Here is a 24,080-nt window from a genome sequence, read left to right as displayed (position 1 = left end):
TCTCTACACAACTACCAGTGCTTGTGGGTCTATAGCAGTTGCAGAAAACAGAGAAGATCACAACCTTTGGCACCAGAGACTAGGTCACATGAGTGAAAGGGGGCTCAAAATTATGCACTCAAAAGGGAAACTACCAGGCATATGGGCAATTGATATTGACTTCTGTGAGAGTTGCGTGATGAGCAAGCAAAAGAGGGTCAGTTTCAAGAAGAGTGGCAGAGATCTCAGAAAGGAGAAACTTGAGCTAGTTCACACAAACATTTAGGGGCCAACCACTGTCTCATCCATTGGCGGAAAATCCTACTTCGTGACTTTCTGTGACGTCTCCAATTTTCAGTATTTTTCATTTTCTGGAATTTCGTCACCGCGAGGGCATTTATGTCTTTTCACGTTTTTCATACGGGATTTTAGTTGGGTCCATTTGCATTGCATACATTTTATTTTATGTGTTTTATATAGTCTTGATGAGGTGATGTACTTGCATGTGTGTGTGGTGTGGTAATTAAAGCAAAAAGAAAAAAAGAGAAAAGAAAAGATAAATGGGTGGACCCCACCACTATTGTTTAAGTGGTCTAGAGACCACATTTCTATTCCTATTTTCTCTCTCCCTGCTGGTTTTCTTCCTCTCCTTCATTTCTTTTTCATTTTTCCTTTCTTTTGATTTTCAAACTTCAAATCTTGATCCCATCCTCAATACTTGGAATTTTGGGGTGCCGTTTGAGGCAAAACGGAGAGCACGACGAGCTCTACGCGTAGGCACCAACAATTTTAGCTTTGAGCCTCCCTTTGGATTTCGAATTTGGAGACCCATTTTAAGGGTTTTGCTCAAATCAAGGTAGGAGTCCTTAATCCACGAAATCTTGTGCTTTAGTGAGTTAATTTACTTGATTTGTGTACTATCATGCTTAATCGTAGTGATTATAGTTACTTTGACTTGATGGAACATGTATGAATGCATGAGGATGTGTATTAATTTAATTTGTATGATGAGCATGCTTGCATGTGAGTTCCTAAGCCTACTATGTTGTTATCATGCTATAAATGATGTATGAGAACATGTTTAATTATGTTGTGAGAAATCTCTTTGTATTGTTGTAATGAAAACATGAGACTCATATGCATAACATTGGGCTTGCATGAAGGGAATTATTTTGAAATGAAAATAGGGAATTTTGGGAGAATGGTTTTGATGAATGGGTTTTATGAAAACCCGGTCGCCGCGGGGGTACCAAAGGGCCGGAGGGTTAATATAGCCTAGAGGGAATTAGGGAGATTTCCCTAGCGTGGTTAAGCTAGCTGGGCCCAAAATGACTCCACGGGGGTTCCAAGGGTCAGGGACACTAGCCAATCTTTCTCTCGTGTCGCTGCAGAGTCACCAAAGGGCGGGTTATATTAACTGTTTGAAAGTGATGGTTTTGGAATGAAAATGGGGAGTGACATTGGCATGCATTGCATTTCATTGCATTGCATTGGTTATATTGAGATTTGTTATTATGTTGTGTATTCCCGATATGATATGACCCCATTTCTTATTGCTCTATTCTTTGTATGGATTCACGGGGACACAAGAGGCGTGTCTTAAGTGCTACCTACTGAGCAATTCGCTCACCCCATTATATCTAACATTTTTCAGGACATGGCAAGGAGTTGGCGGATGATAATCCACCATAGGTTTGAGGACACTTGGAGAGCATTTTGGATGTATTTTTGTAGAGCATGAACTTATTTTGTAAAGCATATGATGTAAAACGTATAAAATTCATTGGGTATTTAAAGGATAATGTAATTAGAAGCTTGAAATCCATTTTGATGCATATTATCCATGATATGAAGTCTATGTTTTAAATTTATCTACTTGACTCTAAATGATGTTTACTGTGATCACGGGTTGGTGCTTTCATACTGTGATTCTTGATTGACGATTTAATCTGAGTGCAAACCATTGTAAAGTCTCCATTTAAGTTACCCCTTTCATTTCCAAGGTGCAACAGGTCAGTTTCAGGATGCAGGGTTCGAAGAAACCACTTCGGTCGACCGAAATGGTGCATCAGTCGACTGAACCCCTCTTGTTGACTCTCGAGATCTCCATTTCGGTCAACCGAAATGGGGTTCGGTCAACCGAACCATTCTCATGCTCTCAGGACCTCTGCTTCGGTCGACCGAAGGGGGGGTTTCGGTTGACCGATTTGGAGGGGCTTGCTTCGGCCGACCGAAGCTCCACTTCGGTCGACCGAAGTGAGTCTGTTTGGTCCAGTTACTCTCTCTTCGTCAATGTATCTGTCTCTCGAATCTTAGATTATTGTTTTGAACTTTGTGAAAGCCTAGTGATGTTTGAGAGATGATTCTAAGGGTGAGGTTGTGGTACTTAAAACGATGGGTTTGACATGGATGACCTCGGCTTTGAGTGAGGACCCGGCTAACGATTCAGACCCCCGGGTTCGGGTAGTCACAAGAATGGTATCAGAGCCATAGTTCGAAAACCATTAGGACGACGGGTAGAGGCCTACATAGGATTGCATGGGATATGGAGTGCATGGTTTATGTGACTATTTGCTACTTGCTTATTACTTGAATAAGCATGCTTAATTGCTTATGTGCTTAAATGTTTGTGTTAAAATGTTTCTTGTATAGTTTTGCATGCTAAATGTCGTTATGGCATCATGTTATGTTGATTCATCCAAGGTGGACCTTAGCGTCATGTTTTGAACCATTTTCTCGTTTTATAGCACAATGTCACGACGTGAGGAACCTAGGGAACATGGCCCTATGTCTACCTCCATGTGCTTTGTTCTGTCATGAAGCACTGGATTGTGAGTGATCGAAATAACAGCTTTATTGTCACAGTATAATTTCATAAGCAACGGATTAGAGACCTTTAATTCATCCAATAGTCTCTAAATCCATAACACCTCACAAATTCCATGAGCAACTGATCTAAACTCGGTCTCTATGCTGCTTCTTGCTACTACATTCTGTTTTTTACTCCGCCAGGTGACAAGGTTACCTCCAACAAAGGTGTAGTAGCCAGAAGTTGACCGTCTATCAATAGCACTCCCAGCCCAATCCGCATCAGTATAGGCTTCAACTTGCAAATGCCCACGGTTTTTTAATAGTAGACCTCTTCCAAGGGTCCCCTTTAGGTATCTAAGAATTCTGTAGACTGCATCAAAGTGTTCTCGTCTAGGTGAATGCATGAACTGGCTAACCATGCTAATTGCAAAAGCTATATCTGGACGTGTATGTGACAAGTAGATCAGTCTTCCAACATATCTTCGATACTGCTCTCTATTCATAACTTCTTCATCTTTAGAAGGCTGCAGCTTCAGGTTGGGCTCAATGGGTGTCTCGGTTGGTTTACATCCTAACAGACCTGTCTCACTAAGTAAATCAAGAACATATTTACGTTGATTCGTAAATACACCTTCTTTGGATATAGCAAACTCCATTCTAAGAAAGTATTTTAATGAGTTTTTTAACCCGGTGCGTCAGTGATGAACCGAAAGTGATCGGATAACGAATCCGTATTGCAGAAATTAAAGGTAAATCAAGGTTTATAGAGATAGGAGTCACTCTAAAGACACCAAAGTGACCCTTCATGAGATCATGAAACTTAAAGAGAACAAAAACGGAAACAATGGTCAAAAAGGATAAAATTCATCATCCACGGGGCAAAAAGGTCAATTCACTATTAAAAGGAGAATCTTAACTCTAAACAAGTCAAACAAGGTTAATACAACCCAATCTAATCATTTTGAAACATTCCAAGAGGTTCCATAGACTTTGGCTAAGAATCCCACAAAATGCCCCGTCCCGTTTGAAGTGAAAACTAACACTGCTTCACTAAAACGTACATAACTCCCACTGTGTTTGGAATTTGAGAATGGGATTGATACCATTGGAAATATGACTCAAAATCCTTGAGTTTAGGCTCAAGAATCACCCCATTTGGATTAGAAATGAAGAAGTTATGACCCGTTGAAGTTGGATGATCAGTGCTGAAACTCAACAGAGGATAGGCTCAGGTTCTAGCTATTTTGGTCGACCGAACTAGACTTTTAGATGACCGAAATGAAAGTGCTGAGACCTGAAATCATGAAGAAAAGGTTCCAATTGCTTCGGTAGACCGAAATGAAGGTTCGGTCGACCGAAATGACCCTTGAATAGTGTTTTTGGCTACTCGAATGTGATGTTACTGTGCAAACACCAAACCATTTAACATCGGTCGACCGAAATGGAGTTTCGGTGGATCGAAATAACTCGAAAACCTACTGCTGAACTTGCTATGAGCCTAAGGTGCCAAGGTCCAACTCCTACTTTGAATCCCTTCATGAGATGGTTCAAAATAAATGCGCAAAATTGATTTTCAATGAGTTTTGTGAATGTTAACATGTCAACAACTTTGATATGAGTAAATGAATACAAAACAATGGCCCATGGCCCCATACACATCATTTACAAGATTTTGACCCCTCAAACCTCAAGATTTGATTAAAAGACATTTGAAGTAAAACTTTGTTACCAAAAGTGTCTAAGTACAAAAGCATACATGTTTCTAATGTCAAAAGCAAATATTTGAGTGTTATTACATATCAAGAAAGCTACTAAAGCTCCAAAAGTACCATACACCCATGGCATTCAAAATATGATATCAACTGTCAAGCCATGCTAAACACTTACATGTTAATATATAAAAATGCTTCAAATAGCTCAAAAGCTTCTAAAGATGATGAGCATCCATGAACATAGTCTCTTTACTTGAAAAACAACCCAAACCACTAGGGTGAGTAATCAAGTTACTCGTAGGAGAAGCATATACGTATACCCTAAAGTTTTAATATCATTGCAAGATCAATATAGACGAATACAAGGGAGCATTCCACTTAACGTCTATGTTCAAGGTGTGTTAATTGATCATCTTAAGCTAACTTGAATGATTCTTTAGCAATACAATTCAATATCAATGTACTTAACAACATCAATTCACCAATAACAAGAATTTCAAGCTACAATTAAGCATTGGTTGTCAACTTGAAATTTAATGCGAAGACAAATAATGGAAGACTTGGACATCACGTCTTGGACTTAACCAAGGTCAATATGGTTATTCCGGGCATTAACCCGCTAGGAAGACCACCCTAGTGCGCACTATCTCAATTGGGGAGAACTCATACCTCCCACACTAAAGCCGAACTTTAGCCATGTTACATGTAACACTGTCCCAAGATATTCCAAAATATATATCAAGTTTAAAACTTATATATATATATATATATAATAAAGCATACAAACCACCTTCCAAGCACAAATATTTTGAAACCATACAAACCATGTCTTAGGGTTCCAAGTCTAGAATGGCATGCCAAATGACAAATTCACATCATGATATTATGCACAATACAATATCACAAATTTATCAATTCAAGTCATGCCTTAATAACAAGCTCTATTTGCTAATTATCAACATCATAGCAATAAGCTCCTAAATAATTACAATTAGTAATTCACAAGGACATAGAATTATTGTAACAACAAATATAGCAATTCATATAACATCAATAATTCTACAAGTGTCCCATATCACTAACACATGTGAAATTTCTAGAATTTAGCATGCTACTAAATTATATAATCCTCAACACATGGTTTATACATATCATACATGCTTAACTCAATAAACCCTAAGTCACGAAGTGAGGGTTTCCTATAATATGCACAACTATCATATTAAAAGCATGTACACAATATATATTAAACTCCAATGATTATAAAACACTTAGAATATAAACATACTACTACCCCTACCTCAATAGAGAATTGAATCTCTATAATCCAAGCAACCAAGCTCTAAATGTAAAACAAGTTTAGGGTTATTAAAGAGGAGAGTGAGAGGAATCTTTTATCTCCCAAGGTTTTTACTCTAAGGTGAAAGGAAGTGAGCCAAATTGAAGGGAGAAGCTATGAACTAAGCTTTCCTCCAATGGTGGATTTGCTAGGGTTCATGAGAGATTATGAAATGAAGAAGGTAGAGTGTAAAATGGTGAGTGGAAGGGCTAGAAATCCTCCACTCACTATGTGTTCTTGCACTACCTCTCTCACACACACAATGCAAGACTAAACCTTGATCCTACACTTGTTACTAATCCAATGCCCCTTCCAAGACTTAATCCTAGACCTACACTTGTCAACAATCAGTGGTTACATGTGCACCAATCTAAGGCCAACACATGAATGAATCTCCACCCACCAAATGTCAAGAAGTCATGGTGCTAAGTCTCTTCACCTAAATGCCAACAAATGGCTCCATGAGAGTGTGACACTTGTCACACTTTCCAAAAATTGCAAAATGGTCATTTTTTAAAATATCTTCCAAAATAAATTACAAAAAGGTCCCCAAAACAAAAAATAATTATTTTACATAATTACACTAAAACCCTAAAAGTTATAAATAATTACATTAAAGTATGCATTCATGCCCTTTACAAGAAAAGTACTAATCTAGCATGTTTTTCAAGAAAAGTAAAAATACCAATGTCATGGAAATCAAATATCATGAATGCATGCAAAATCGGAATCAAATCCGAGCACAAGAAGTGAGGTTATGCAAGGAAAAATGAAAAATGACTAAAAGACGAAATAAGGGAAAGACAAAATAGGAAAAAGACGAAAAAGGAAAATTGCCAAAAATGGAAAAGGAGGAAAAAGACCGGGTCTTTACAACCTACCCTCCTTAAAAGGATTTCGTCCCCGAAATCGAGTCGTACCTGAAAGAGAGAACAAATGGGGATACCGAGAACGAACCTCCTGTTCGAGTTCCCAGGTAGCCTCCTCAACGCCGTGATGTCTCCACAAGACCTTAACCAATGGAATGGTCTTGGTCCACAAAACCTGCTCCCGTGAATCAAGAATCTGGACTGGACCTTCCTCGTAGGTCACGTCCTCATCGACAACAACATCTGTCCACCGTAAAACATGAGATGGATCCGACTCGTACTTCCTCAACATAGATACATGAAAGACGTTGTGAACCCTATCCAGGTCTGGCGGCAATGCCAAACGATAAGCAACTTCACCGACGCGCTTCAAAATCTGAAATGGTCCAATGAACTTAGGAGACAACTTGCCCGTCTACCGAAATCTCAAAAGTCCCTTCCGTGGAGAAATCTTGAGAAAGATGTGATCCCCTACCTCAAAAGACAAGGATCTCCTCCTCTTGTCAGCGTAACTCTTCTGCCTGCTCTGAGCTATAGCTAACCGCTGCCGAATTCACTTGATCTTCTCTGTAGTCTCAAAGACAATATCGGGACCTAAGGCGACTGTATCACCTACCTCGGTCCAACAAATTAGAGATCTGCAAGGTCTGCCAAATAACGCCTCAAAAGGCGCCATGCCAATACTGGTCTGGTCACTGTTGTTGTAGGCAAACTCAACCAAGGGTAAGTAGTATTCCCAACTACCCCCAAAATCTAAAATGCAAGCCCGTAGCATATCCTCCAATATCTAAATGGTACGCTCTGACTGACCATCATTTTGAGGATGGAATGATGTGCTGAAATGAAGCCCCGTGTCAAGAGCCTCCTGAAAACTCTGCCAAAAGTGAGATGTGAACCTGGGATCCCTATCCGAAACAATGGATACCGGAACCCCGTGAAGCCTGACAATCTGCCCCACATACAGTCCACTAAGCCTCTCTGCATCATCTGTCACTGCCATAGGCAAAAAGTGAGCCATCTTAGTCAATCTATCAACAATGACCCAAACTGCATCACTCCTTGCCTTGGATCTTGGAAGTCCCGTCACGAAATCCATAGTGATGTGCTCCCACTTCCACTCTGCCATTGGTAGTGGTTGCAACAATCCTGTCGGTCTCTGATGCTCTGCCTTCACTTGTTGACAAGTAAGGCATTTAGCCACGAACTGAGAAACATCCCGTTTCATGCCTTTCCACCAAAACTCTCTCCGCAAATTGTGATACATCTTCGTACCACCAGGACGAACTGCAAGTCGAGAATGGTGAAAATCCCGAAGAACAACATTACGACATGACAAAGGAATAAACATCCTCCCTCTGTACCTGAGACCACTGTCTGAATGCAAGGTCCAACCCTCTACATTCCCGCCGCCTGAAATCTGATCGTAGATGAACTTCATCTCCCCATCCTCCTACTGTGCCTCAATAACTCTGCTAACAAGATCTGGTTAAGTCACAAGGCTAAATAAAATAGCCGGTGAAACATCCTCATACAACTGCAAACCAAGATCTGCAAGCTCTTCTAGCATCTTCCATTTGAGAATGGAAATGCGAGCAAGAGTACCCCGTGACTTCCTACTCAATGCATCAGCCACCACGTTGGCCTTCCCCGGATGATACTGCAACATAAAGTCATAGTCCTCCATGAACTCAACCCATCTGTGCTGTCTCAAATTCAAATCCTTCTGAGAGAAGAGATATTTGAGACTCTTGTGATCGGAGAAAACTTCGAACTTCTCCCCATACAAATAGTGTCTCCACCCCTTAAGGGCAAAGATAACTGCTGCCAACTCCAAATCATGTGTCGGATAGTTCAACTCGTGAGTCTTCAACTGTTGAGACCTATAAGCTACCGCCCATTCAGTCTGCATCAGAACACAACCCAAACCTTCTCGCGAAGCATCACAATAAATCACGTAACCCAAACCACGTTCAGGTATGATCAAAACTGGAGTTGATGTCAACCTGACCTTCAACTCCTAAAAAGCAAAATCACAAGCCTCATTCCATATGAACTTAACCCCCTTGCAAGTAAGTCGAGTCATAGGTGCCGCTAAACGAGAGAAATCCTAAACAAATCTCCTTTAATAGCCGGCTAGGCCAAGAAAGCTTCGAATCTCAAACACTGTCTTCGGACGCTCCCAATCCATCACAGACTCAATCTTCGACGGATCCACTGCAACATCACCCCCTGACATAATGTGTCCAAGGAACTTCACCTCTGGTAGCTAAAATTCGCATTTCTCGAACTTAGCATACAATTGGTTATCCTTAAGAATCTGTAAAACTGCTCTCAGATGATACCATTGTTCCTCTCTCAAAGCTGAGTACACGAGAGTGTCATCAATGAACACCACCACAAATTTGTCAAGATAGTCACTGAATACACGGTTCATCAAATCCATAAAAGCTGCTGGAGCATTGGTCAAACCAAATGGCATCACCAGAAACTCATAATGGCCATACTGTGTACGAAAAACGGTCTTGGATATATCCTCATCCTTAACCCTCAACTGATAGTAACCTGATCTCAAATCAATCTTTGAAAAGCATGTCGCTCCTTCAACTGATTAAACAAGCCATCAATCATAGGCAAATGATACCTGATTTTGATCGTAGCTTGATTCAACTTACGATAATCGATGGAAACTCTCAAAGACTCATTCTTCTTCTTTCCAAAAAGAACCGGTGCTCCCCATGGCGAAACACTAGGACGAATAAAGCCCTTAGTTTTCAAATCATTCAACTGACTTTTTAGCTCATCAAGCTCTGCCGGTGCCATATGGTATGGTGCCATAGAGATGGGCGCTGTACAGGGAATGACATCGATCGCAAAAATAACTTCCCTTAAAGGAGGTAACTCTGTCAGTTCCTTAGGAAAGACATCAACAAAATCCTCAACAACTGCCAGAAAAACACGGCCCAAACTACTATCCTCGTCAATTAGTAAACTAGCCAAGTAGGATCTGTGGCGACTCCAGACACCAATGCTGAAAACCATAGCCGGGTGGGAATCACTCCGATCTCCCACAAAATGGACACAATCTCCCTTGGGAGTGCAAACGGTCACCCTCCCGCAGAAGCAATCGATAGTAGCCCGAAAGAATGAAAACCAATCCATCCCAAGAATGACGTCAAAACCCGGCATGTCGAGAACAACAAAATCAAACTCCAAGGTCCGTCCAGCTATCTCAATAGCACAACCCCGACAAAGACAATCCAAAGACACTGGACCCCCTACTGGTGTGTCAACACAGAGAAAACTATCCTGAAGTGTGACCTCTAGACCCAATGAATGTACAAATGATGCAGAAATGAAAGAATATGATGTACCCGTGTCAACAAGAACTCGTGCCCAAGAACTGAAAACTGGAAAGATACCTCAAACTGAAGAGGTGCCTGCGGAAGCATCTGCCTGTGGAAGAGCATAGGATCATCCCTAAGTCCCTGTGCCCTGCTATGAACTGCCATGATAGCCTGATTGATGAGTAGAAACAGTAGGTGTAGAACCCCTGGCTAGATAAATGCCAATTGGCACCACTGACTGTGGTGCCTGAGGAACTCTGAAACCAGACTGAACCCCTGCAGACTGTGCCGGTACCATCTATGAATCTGTGCCACTACGTGGCTTATTCAACAATCTTGGACAATCCTTCTTGAAATGACCAGGCTTCTTGCAATAGAAGTAAGTTCCCTGCCCTGTCTTCGTAGAAACCGATGTCTGACTGTCCTGTAATCGAAGTTGTGGGCAGCGAGGCTTGATGTGCCCCAGCTGCTGACAATGGTAACAAACCACTCCCTGAGCTGATCCCGTAGATACAGGAACTGTGGATGCAGAATGGTTCTACTGTGATGCCCTCTGTGAGTGAGTATTGTTCCCTGCCCTGGCCTTCTTCCACTGACTCCCAAAAGATGATGGATTATCTTCGCGAGGCTGCTTGTGTGAACCCCTAATCCATAACTGATCCCGTTCATCTGCTTTAGCTAACATAGCCCTCTGGACCACCTCTTTGTAGGTCCTCAAATCTAGAATGGAGACCTGTGGCCTGATGTCAAGATGCAGTCTATCCTGAAACTTCATTGCCCTGGCCTCATCTGTCGCTACCATATCCTCGGCATATCGAGAGAGAGAAGTAAACCGTGTCTCATACTCAATGACACTCATAATGCCCTGATAAGACCTGCAAACTGTGTCCTCATCTCCCGCCTCATAGCCCTCGGAAAGAAGCGCTCGAAAAACAGATCTCTGAACTCATTCCAAGTCATCAACTCAACATCGCGGACATTGGTCATAGACCTCCACCAGATATCTACATCCCCCATGAACAAAGCAGCAGTCAAGGAAATCCTTAACCTGTCCGTGGATACCGCCATACTGTCTAACTTACGAACCATAAGGTCCAACCAAGCTTCTGAGACTAGCGGATCTGAACTCCCTACAAATGGATCAATCTTGAACCTCTATAGTCGCATGAAGTACTCCAGTGCCTTTTGACTATCGATGCCGGTGCTGGAATCTGTACCCCTGCCACCTGCCTGTTTATTAACTCAAGTTGAGATTCAGCGATCCCCTGATTGATTCCTTGAGCTTGCTCCTCATAAGTCGGTGCCCGTGGCGGATTAGCATCCACGCCACGAACTAGAATCCTGGGCCTCCCCGGACCCCGTGTGAACTCGGTGTCAGCCACTTGCTCCTCAGTGCCCTAACGCGAAGACTCTCCACACGTGACAACCATGACGCTAAACGTACGAAAGAAATGGGGTCAATAATAACTCAAGTTATTATGACCAAGTTCACTTCATACTATGAATGCTTAAGACATGAAGCATGACGAGATATGCAACATACCGTCATGCCAAAGCAATTTAAGAAAGCTCTTAAAACAATTAAGCACTTAAGCAGATAAGCATATATGTCAAACAAAGGTGCTCTTAACCATATAGGCATATAAGCATAAAGACATGTCATACTATTAAGCATGTTATCACGAAACACCTAAACATGTTATAAAGTCAAAATATGTTATCAAAAGCATGTGAATGCATCAAAGTAAAACAACAAAAGCATGATATGCACCCAAAACCCGTCGTCCTAAGGTGTTCAAACCTAGTAGCTCTGATACCACTTGTGACGGCCCAATTTTTTCAACCCGGTGCGTCAGTGATGAACCAAAAGTGATCCGATAACGAATCCGTATTGCGGAAGCTAAAGGTAAATCAAGGTTTATAGAGATAAGAGTCACTCAAAAGATACCAAGGTGACCCTTCATGAAATCATGAAACTTAAAGAGAACAAAAACGGAAACAATGGTCAAAAAGGATAAAATTCATCATCCAAGGGGCAAAAAGGTCAATTCACTATTAAAAGGAGAATCTTAACTCTAAACAAGTCAAACAAGGTTAATACAACCCAATCTAATCATTTTGAAACATTCCAAGAGGTTCCATAGACTTTGGCTAAGAATCCCACAAAATGCCCCGTTCCGTTTGAAGTGAAAACTAACACTGCTTTACTAAAACATACATAACTCTCATTGTGTTTGGAATTTGAGAATGGGATTGGTATCATTGGAAATATGACTCAAAATCCTTGAGTTTAGGCTCAAGAATCACCCCATTTGGATTAGAAACGAAGAAGTTATGACCCGTTGAAGTTGGATGATCAGTGCTGAAACTCAACAGAGGATAGGCTCGGGTTCTAGCTATTTCGGTAGACCGAAATGGACTTTCGGATGATGGAAATGAAAGTGCTAAGACCTGAAATCATGAAGAAAAGGTTCCAACTGATTCGGTAGACCGAAATGAAGGTTCGGTCGACCGAAATAACCCTTGAATAGTGTTTTTGGCTACTGGAATGTGATGTTACTGCGCAAACACCAAACCATTTAACATCGGTCGACCAAAATGGAGTTTTGGTGGATCAAAATAACTTGAAAACCTACTGCTGAACCTGCTATGAGCCTAAGGTGCCAAGGTCCAACTCCTACTTTGAATCCCTTCATGAAATGGTTCAAAATGAATGCGCAAAATTGATTTTCAATGAGTTTTGTGAATGTTAACATGTCAACAACTTTGATATGAGTAAATGAATACAAAACAATAGCCCATGGCCCCATACACATCATTTACAAGATTTTGACCCCTCAAACCTCAAGATTTGATTAAAAGACATTTGAAGTAAAACTTTGTTACCAAAAGTGTCTAACTACAAAAGCATACATGTTTCTAATATCAAAAGTAAATATTCGAGTGTTATTACATATCAAGAAAGTTACTAAAGCTCCAAAAGTACCATACACCCATGGCATTCAAAATATGATATCAAATGTCAAGTCATGCTAAACACTTGCATGTTAATATACAAAAATGCTTCAAATAGCTCAAAAGCTTCTAAGGATGATGAGCATCCATGAACATAGTCTCTTTACCTGAAAAATAACCCAAACCACTAGGGTGAGTAATCAAGTTACTCGTAGGAGAAGCATATACGTATACCCTAAAGTTTTAATATCATTGCAAGATTAATATAGACGAATACAAGGGAGCATTCCACTTAACGTTTATGTTTAAGGTGTGCTCAGGGATCATCTTAAGCTAACTTGAATGATTCTTTAGCAATACAATTCAATATCAATGTACTTAACAACATCAATTCGCCAATAACAAGAATTTCAAGCTACAATTAAGCATTGGTTGTCAACTTCAAATTTAATGCAAAGACAAGTAAGAGAAGACTTGGACATCACGTCTCGGACCTAACCAAGATCAATACGGTTATTCTGGGCATTAACCCGCTGGGAAGACCACCCTAGTGCGCACTATCTCAATTGGGGAGAACTCATACCTCCTGCACTAAAGCCGAACTTTAGCCATGTCACATGTAACAATGTCCCAAGAGATTCCAAAATATATATCAGGTTTAAAACTTATATATATATAATAAAGCATACAAACCACCTTCCATGCACAAATATTTTGAAACCATACAAACCATGTCTTAGGGTTCCAAGTCTAGAATGACATGCCAAATGACAAATTCACATCATGATATTATGTACAATACAATATCACAAATTTATCAATTCAAGTCATGCCTCAATAACAAGCTCTATTTACTAATTATCAACATCATAGCAATAAGCTCCTAAATAATTACAATTAGTAATTCACAAGGACATAGAATTATTGTAACAACAAATATAGCAATTCATATCAATAGAGATTGCATATAACATCAATAATTCTACAAGTGTCCCATATCACTAACACATGTGAAATTTCTAGAATTTAGCGTGCTACTAAATTATATAATCCTTAACACATGGTTTATACATATCATACATGCTTAACTCAATAAACCCAAAGTCACAAAGTGAGGGTTTCCTATAATATGCACAACTATCATATTAAAAGCATGTACACAATATATATTAAACCCCAATGATTATAAAACACTTAGAATATAAACATACTACCACCCCTACCTCAATAAAGAATTGAATCTCTATAATCCAAGCAACCAAGCTCTAAATGTAAAACAAGTTTAGGGTTATTGAAGAGGAGAGTGGGAGGAATCTTTTCTCTCCCAAGGTTTTTACTCTAAGGTGAAAGGAAGTGAGCCAAATTAAAGGGAGAAGCTATGAACTAAGCTTTCCTCCAATGGTGGATTTGCTAGGGTTCATGAGAGATTATGAAATGAAGAAGGTAAAGTGTAAAATGGTGAGTGGAAGGGCTAGAAATCCTCCACTCACTATGTGGTCTTGCACTACCTCTCTCACACACACAATGCAAGACTAAACCTTGATCCTACACTTTTCACTAATCCAATGCCCCTTCCAAGGCTTAATCCTAGACCCACACTTGTCAATAATGAATGGTTACATGTGCACCAATCTAAGGTCAACACATGGATAAATCTCCACCCACTAAATGTCAAGAAGTCATGGTGCTAAGTCTCTTCACCTAAATGGCAACAAATGGCTCCATGAGAGTGTGACACTTGTAACACTTTCCAAAAATTGTAAAATGGTCCTTTTTCAGAATATCTTCCAAAATAAATTACAAAAAGGTCCCCAAAACGAAAAATAATTATTTTACATAATTACACTAAAACCCCAAAAGTTATAAATAATTACATTAAAGTATGCATTCATGCCCTTTACAAGAAAAGTACTAATCTAGCATGTTTTTCAAGAAAAGTAAAAATACCAATGTCATTGAAATCAAATATCATGAATGCATGCAAAATCGGAATCAAATCCGAGCACAAGAAGTGAGGTTATGCAAGGAAAAATGAAAAATGACTAAAAGACGAAATAAGGGAAAGACAAAATAGGAAAAAGACAAAAAAAGAAAATTGGCAAAAATGGAAAAGGAGGAAAAAGATCGAGTCATTACAACCTACCCTCCTTAAAAGGATTTCGTCCCCGAAATCGAGTCGTACCTGAAAGAGAGAACAAATGGGGATACCGAGAACGAACCTCCTGTTCGAGCTCCCAGGTAGCCTCCTCAACGCCGTGATGTCTCCACAAGACCTTAACCAATGGAATGGTCTTGGTCCGCAAAACCTACTCCCGTGATTCAAGAATCTGGACTGGACCTTCCTTGTAGGTCATGTCCTCATCGACAACAACATCTGTCCACCGTAAAACATGCGATGGATCCAGCTCGTACTTCCTCAACATAGATACATGAAAGACGTCGTGAACCCTATCCAGGTCTGGCGGCAATGCCAAACGATAAGCAACTTCACTGACGCGTTCCAAAATCTGAAATGGTCCAATGAACCTAGGAGATAACTTACCCGTCTGCCGAAATCTCAGAAGTCCCTTCCGTGGAGAAATCTTGAGAAAGACGTGATCCCCTACCTCAAAAGACAAGGATCTCCTCCTCTTATCAGTGTAACTCTTCTGGTTACTCTGAGCTATAGCTAACCGCTGCCGAATTCACTTGATATTCTCTGTAGTCTCAAAGACAATATCGGGACCTAAGGCGACTGTATCACCTACCTCGGTCCAACAAATTGGAAATCTGCAAGGTCTGCCATATAACGCCTCAAAAGGTGCCATGCCAATACTGGTCTGGTAACTGTTGTTGTAGGCAAACTCAACCAAGGGTAAGTAGTCTTCCCAACTACCCCCAAAATCCAAAATGCAAGCCCGTAGCATATCCTCCAATATCTGAATGGTACGCTCTGACTGACCATCAGTCTGAGGATGGAATGTTGTGCTGAAATGAAGCCCCATGTCAAGAGCCTCTTGAAAACTCTGCCAAAAGTGAGATGTGAACCTGGGATCCCTATCCGAAACAATGGATACCAGAACCCCGTGAAGCCTGACAATCTACCCCACATACAGTCCACTAAGCTTCTCTGCATCATTTGTCACTGCCATAAGCAAAAAGTGAGCCGTCTTAGTCAATCTATCAACAATGACCCAAACAGCATCATTCCGTGCCTTGGATCTCGGAAGTCCCGTCACGAAATCCATAGTGTGTTCTCCCACTTCCACTCTGCCATTGGTAGTGGTTGCAACAATCCTTTCGGTCTCTGATGCTCCGCCTTCACTTACTGACAAATAAGGCATTTAGCCACGAACTGAGAAACACCCCGTTTCATGCCTTTCCACCAAAGCTGTCTCCGCAAATTATGATACATCTTCATACCACCAGGATGAACTGCGAGTTGAGAATGGTGAAAATCCCGAAGAACAACATCACGACAAGACAAATGAACAAACATCCTCCCTCTGTACCTGAGACCACTGTTTGAATGCAAGGTCCAACCCTTTACAAGGAAAGTACCAATCTAGCATGCTTTTCAAGAAAAGTAAAAATACCAATGTCATGGAAATCAAATATCATGAATGCATGCAAAATCAGAATCAAATCCGAGCACAACAAGTGAGGTTACGCAAGAAAAAATGAAAAACGACTAAAAAACAAAATAAGGAAAAGACAAAATAGGAAAAAGACAAAAAAAGAAAATCTCCGAAAATGGAAAAGAAGGAAAAAGACAGGGTCATTACAGCTCTCTATTCATAACTTCTTCATCTTTATAAGGCTGCAGCTTCAAGTTGGGCTCAATGGGTGTCTCGGTTGGTTTACATCCTAGCAAACCTGTCTCACTAAGTAAATCAAGAACATATTTACGTTGATTCATAAATATACCTTCTTTGGATCTAGCAAACTCCATTCCAAGAAAGTATTTTAATGCACCCAAATCCTTGATTTCAAAGTCAACTGCAGGTCTTTTTTTCAGTCTCTTAAATTCTTCATTGTCATTACCTGTCAAGACTATATCATCCATATAGACAATTAACACTGTAACCTTGTCTTTTCTACTGTGTTTGTAGAATATGGTATGGTCAGCTTGGCTATGACAGTAGCCATAATTCTTCACAGCTTTCCTAAATCTCTCAAACCAAGCTCTAGGGAACTGTTTGAGACCATATAAAGATTTTTTCAGTCTAAAGACTTTATTAGGTCCCAATTTTCCCTTAAACCCAAGTGGTAGATTCATAAAGACCTCCTCCTCAAGATCTCCATTTAAAAAGGCATTTTTTACATCTAACTGGTGTAATGGCCAGCTGAAATTCACAGCCAAAGATAACAAAATTCTGATTGAGTTTATCTTGGCTACAGGAGCAAAAGTTTCCTGATAATCAATTCCATAGGTCTGGGTGAACCCTTTTTGCTACTAGTCTTGCCTTGCACCTCTCTATGATACCATCAGCTTTACATTTCATAGTAAAGACCCACTTGCAGCCTACTGTTCTTTTCTCCTTAGGTATATCAACTATCTCCCAAGTACCACTTCTTCTAAGAGCATTCATATCTTCCATCACTGCTAACTTCCAATTAGGATCATCAAAAGCTTCCTGAATGTTTCTCGGGACAAACAAGTATGAGATTTTTGAGGTAAAAGCCCTATGAGTATGAGAGAGTTTTTAATAAGAAAGGTATTTGGCAATGGGATATGTTGGATTTGGATATTTGATTCGAATACCTTTCCTAACAGCTATAAGAATATCAAGGTCTGATGGTTCTTGGTTAGGAGAAACAATAGGAATTGAAGATGAGTTAGGAACATAATTACCTGTGATATCTGGAAGTCCAGTTCCTGGAGGTTGAGATTAATCATTTCCAAGAGGAATAGGCTACCTTTGACTCTTTTGATGTGGTATTCTCCGAGTATAAACCAGAGGCTCAGTATTGGGAACTTTAGTGCCCGGTTGTAGTGATTCTTCCTCTATTTCAGATACAGTAATGTTTGGTACTATATGACTAGGATTCCCTTCATTGTTTTCATTGGTTTTATCTCATTGTTCTTGACTTTGAATTTCGGGAATAATAGTAGGATAAGGTGAAGGAGTCAAAATCACATTTGGTAAAGGAGTAGGAGATAAATCCCAAAAAATTTCTTCCATCACCTCATTCTCCCCCTGAAGAGAATTTTTGGGAAAGTAGGATTTATTTTTAAAGAAACAGACATCCATACTTACATAAAATTTTCTTGTTTGGGGATTATAGCACTTATATCCCTTTTTATTAGAAGCATACCCTATAAAAACACATTTTTCAACTCGAGGATCAAGTTTGGACCGAGTATTATTAAGTATATGAACAAAGCTATGCAGCCAAAAACCTTTAGAGGTAAATCCGAGTATATCCTAGATAATGGAAAAATTCTTTTGAAACATTCTAATGGCGTGCTATATTTTAAAACACGTGAAGGCATTCTATTAATCAAATACGAAGCTGTTAAAACAGCTTCCCCCCAAAGATATTTTCGAACATTCATAGAAAACATTATAGCACGAGCCGCTTCAAGTAAATGTTTATTTTTTCTTTCAATAATTCCGTTTTATTGAGAGGTATCCACACATGTAAACTGATGATGGATACCATTTTCTTTTAAAAAAACTCCCCAAAATTTCATTAAAATACTCGGTTCCATTATCAGTGTGAAAAATGCTAATTTTTGCATGAAACTGAGTTTCAACCATTGTGTAAAAATTCTTAAAAAAATTTCAACCTTTATAAAGACTCGAACCCAAGGGTCCGAATCGCTAACCGAGTCCTCATCCGAACCCGAGGTCAACTAAGGACACTACCATCATTTCCTATGTTAATATAATAATAATAATAATAATAATAATAATAATAAAATGGGGTCATAGCTACAAAATATGTCAAAACAGTCCACTAACCCGTCAAAAACTGTGGAGGAGCGTCGTCTGCCACTTCCCTTCCGTATCCTAAAAAATGTTAATAATATAATGGAGGTGAGCCAACCACTCAGTAGGAAGTGTCTAAGGCACACCTCTTACGACCCCGTAAATTCATATAAGGAATAGAATACAAGTAAATGGGATCATGCCTCGGGGAAAGCAAGTAAAGCAACAGTGATATCAACAAATACATATGCAAGTCGTCTAATCACCAAATATACAATGCATGCCAACGCAATACCATGCCATGTAATGTTGCTCCCCATTTTCGAAACAATACCATTTCAACTTCCAAACTGTTAATGCAATCCGACCCAAGGCACCTCCAAGGCGTCACGAATGGAGGGTTGACTAATTATCCATGACCACAAGGCACCTCCAAGGCGTCGCATCTGGCCTAATTAGCTTAACCATACTCCCTTCTAGATTACACTAACAACACAAACCACTAGGCACCTCCTAGGCCTCCGGTTTTCGCAAACACCTTTGAAAATATTTTCTCAAAAACAATTTCATTTATTTTTAAAATAAACTTTTCCCTTTACTTTCCCAATGGTAATGCATGAATTATGCAATTCCTTCAATGCTATGACAATATAAAAATTTCGTACATATCATCCACATCAATTAGACATGTTTAAAACATGAATTTCCACACAATATCACATTCTCATATTTCTAATTCATGACATTTTACATACTTTCAATTTGCAAATCCAACAACTTAAATACATAAGGCTTAAATTAACATCATTTAAGCATGTATCATCTCAACGAGGCGACTATCACATAATCACACACTTTCTACAACATTAAAAAAAAAAAAAAAAAAAAAAAAAAAAAAAAAAAAAAATTCATATATACAATATATAAATTGCATCTCAAGAATTTAGCACAATATAAGCATGTTTGTACATCAATTAAATGAGATTTACTCATAAAGTTCAAATAAATGGGTATTAGAATACCCCTACCTCAATTTTGTAGAAAACCCCAATTTCAGCCCAATTTTCGGAATCCAATGAGTGGCCAATTGAAAATCAGCTCCGATCAAAATGAAGCCCACGATGAGCTTAACAACTTTGCCTTTAGTGGCAAAATCAAATTCTCAAAGGCTTGATCTAGATTTAAGGTTGAATTGGTGAAAAAAAAAAAAAAAAAAAAAAAAAAAAAAAAAAAAAAAAAAAAATGAACACTGATATGGGAGGTGAGAAGCTACGTGAATGGAAGGTGTTAAAATGGTCACCTGATGACCTTTAGATCATTACATAATACTAAAGGTAAGTGGTGGGTCCCTTGGCTTTAAAAATCAATTTGTTATTATATATATATACAAACAATAAACACACCACAACCACACATTTAAACATATAACCACATAATTGTACATCAAATAATAATGTGTGAAATGCAATAGACCCAAGACATAACCTCGATACACAACGACTCCGGTAGTGGGACCGCCTCCCGGCCCGAAAAATGAAAAAAAAATGTCAAAATGGCAACCAAAGCATTTTCAAGAGTCCTGAACTTAGGGAGTTGCCCCAATCAACACTCTGACATACTCAGCACACCCTACGGTATTCGGTACGCAAAACGAGGAAAAACGAAAATGCCCTCAAAAAATTTAAAAATTCTAGTAAATGGAAAATTGTAAAAATCAAAAACATTACATTCTACCCTCCTTAAAAGATTTCGTCCTCGAAATCTACCCTCCTTAAGGAAGGAAGCTTACAACGACAAGCACCTCAACAGACCGCAAGACTAAGAACTCAACAACCTTATTGCCTTTGACACTAGACGCCAATAGGCAATCATATACTGTTGTCAGAAAAACCCAATGCTCACCACCCTATGAGGGTACTCACAACATCATACACAAAACTCGCTGGATTTTACGCTTGACTTAAAACCAACACTGGTCCCCTCTACACCGCTACATAAGGCTTCGAAGTCGAAAGAAAAATGGTCACAAGACCCCTAAACATGACAACATCCTATCTCAACTCATCCTTCAAAGGACACACAAAACCCCAGACTAGGACCCCCGTCTATCACATAATCAAGCTCAACTCAAATATACATATCCCTGTTAGACCAAGCACTCACTATCTAACATACAGCTACATCACTACATAATCATACAAACGACCACCAACCACACCAATCGGCAATCACTATACTATTTAACCCCAAGATAACTAAATATTGAATCTCCCAACAACTACATACTCATGAGTCACTAGAACAATAAAATAATTTATCTTGTACCCAGGTCACAAATCCTCAAAATAATATCTTCAATAGTCAATGGTTGTACTATAACCCTTTATCGGACACTTGATCATATCTAACACACCTCATCATCAGAGACAAACCACCCGAATCCACACTGCCACACCAACACGACGCGTAAAACTGTGCTCTCACTATCCTGACAAATTGAAACAATCATTGACCTTTGACCCGACATCGTGCTAAGAGGGACTGATTCAGGAGAAATGGTTGGCCAGGCTATTCTCATTATCGATCCAGTCTCAACACAAATGTCATTCCTGTCCTTAAGTCCAAACCTCAAACACACTCTCACACAGTCCACAAGATAACCATAAGATTCACTCACTATCAATCCATCATTGTACGTAACCACAACGGCTAAACAGTCACATATTTACTCTAAAAATCCCAAGCATGCTTTAATCATACAACCCTAACAAGCTAATAATAACACAGCACCAAACGTAACAATTATCGACCAGCATAAAAACTCTCTAATGATCTCATAGTACCCATACTAGGTAGACGACTCCATAACACTATTTAGTTCAATTCTTACTTCTTCAAAACACACAATACATCCGTCTCATGCCTGAAACCTCAAAATCAAAATCAATCATTCCTATTATTCCTCAACGGAATCCCATAATCACTTTCTAGTTGTTTAACACTGAAACAATACCAACACTTGTCCTTAAGACACTACTCAAATCAGACATCTATAGAAACACCTGAATACACGACTAACATCACGTCACCTTTCCATCATCAAGCTTACAATTCATGACACACCCCTAGCCATCACTGAAAGTACTAAACACCAAAAACATACAATCCTTATTCGGTAACCCATACCTCACATTCCACCGGTCAAAACCACTATCAAAACAAGCACTACAAAAACTAAAGACTTTATGTCCCTCCGCGGGAGTAAGTCGACCAAATCAACCAAACCTCTACCGATGAACTCTAACAACATAATAAACCACACATAAATCTATCCATCCTCGGACGCACACAACTCCTAAATAGAGAATAAGACTTATGAAAACGATGTCCTTGTTAGGGAACAAACAGAAAGGGTAACATACCCCGCTCCCACAAGAGACTGACAACTCGTACCCGAATGCACCCGACACCTTATCACATGCTACACACCAACCGTCCAACCATGCACACCTAATCTCACCTAAGATGAACTAAACTCCTTACACACAAAGAGAAGAACCAAAAGGATATCTGTACGGAACTACGAACTCAATTCTAGGAGACCTTACCACTAACAGATCATCATACACTATCAACACAGAAACCTCGCATATGATACCCCGTAACGCCCATGCTAACCAAAACCAATCAGATCCTTACCACCAATTCGTTGAGTACTAAGATATAACTCACAACACAACCATCAGACAAGAGCATCAATGCTCACAACATACCAACACTAGAAACGATCACAACCCATTGGACACTACATCCCGTCACTCCCAAATGACAACCCCTATGCCATAAAATGACACCTTACCACCCGTTCCATCACTACATTCCTAGACGATACTGCCTCGATCACCATACTCACCTGACTCATGACCTGAGTTACAACAACCCATTGACTCGTCAAAAGAAAAGGTGCCAATCTGGCAACAACATCCTCTCTAGCTCTAAAAACTAAGTCGACCACAATTGCTTCAACTGGCGCACAATCCCATCACCTACCCGACAACATAAAATAACAACTCATACTCTCCAATCCACCCTCTGATCATACTCTAAACCATTATACTCATCAATACTAAACATCACGCCATAACGCCTCTGCTACCATCATCCTCAAATGACAACTCAAACCTCTCATCTCACCAGATCACCATGTCACTACCAAACAATTCTTCCCATGGCATCACCATAACAAAAGAATAAGCATTATTCTCGATACCTCCCACAATAGCCAATACTTGCTACTAGAAAAGAATCTCTATACGACAATACCATTCCGAAAAATCCCAAAAGAAAAATGAGCGCAAAATCCAGAAGGCTCAACATCCAAATGTCTCCTCAAACCATCTACAACACAATCAGTCACCAATACTTAATCGACTACTCCAACCATTCTTCCCAAGATAATTTATATGCCTTAACAAGAAAGCTTCATACCCTAGGTTCAACGTCACTACTTCCCCTCTTCCCTATTCCTTGGCCCCGATAAAAGTCAAATGGGGCTACCAACTAAACCTACAAGATCACCCTCGTCCCAATCATTCTAATTATCGGTCTATCTCTTCGGATCTTCAAATAACCAGCACTATCTCCTAACACCCCAGACATAATTGAAATACAACCCCAGTCCACAGCTTCCAAATTCTAAACACAATCTATTTGGTAACACAATACCTATCATCTATCACTTTATCCGCAAATGATCAAGCACTTTAATGACCCCAAAATACCCGTCTTATCGTGCAACCCCGCACTACACAGCAAAAACTGACCACCATACCTCACCTCAAGACTTTCTCGATAATCATGATAAACTATAACTTCGCTTATCTACCGAGGCATACAATCAACTCACCGAGAGTCAATTACCCGCAACACGCTCCTGTAGCTGTCCGAAATGAGGATCACTCCTCAACAACCAGTTTCTAAAATAGACTCTTACAAGACCACGAAATGATCCACATCCTGTAATCGGACCTCCAGCACTGGCATGACTCCAGTCAATGCCTACGTCACCCTAGACCTACAGAGTCCAACAATCCCCTTAACAACTATGACCAACACGATTCCTTAGACCGTACCAGAACACCTACAATACACACCTA

At 39.8% G+C, this 24,080-nt stretch overlaps 1 protein-coding gene across 1 annotated transcript; it reads right to left on the bottom strand.

Moving 5' to 3' along the window:
• Positions 1–2,894: 2,894 nt before the first annotated feature.
• LOC132301207 (uncharacterized mitochondrial protein AtMg00810-like) lies at positions 2,895–3,446 on the bottom strand. The gene has a single exon (XM_059798483.1). The coding sequence runs from the start codon at positions 3,444–3,446 to the stop codon at positions 2,895–2,897; it is 552 nt and encodes a 183-aa protein (XP_059654466.1).
• Positions 3,447–24,080: the final 20,634 nt, after the last annotated feature.

The sequence above is a fragment of the Cornus florida genome, unplaced genomic scaffold (genome assembly GCF_030987335.1).
Source record: "Cornus florida cultivar Cherokee Brave unplaced genomic scaffold, ASM3098733v1 CherokeeBrave_3.0.0_Hap2_Chr03, whole genome shotgun sequence".
In the NCBI taxonomy this organism is placed as follows: Eukaryota; Viridiplantae; Streptophyta; class Magnoliopsida; order Cornales; family Cornaceae; genus Cornus; species Cornus florida.
Note: the sequence above shows the minus strand (reverse complement) of the source record. Positions and strands in the feature narration are given on the sequence as shown.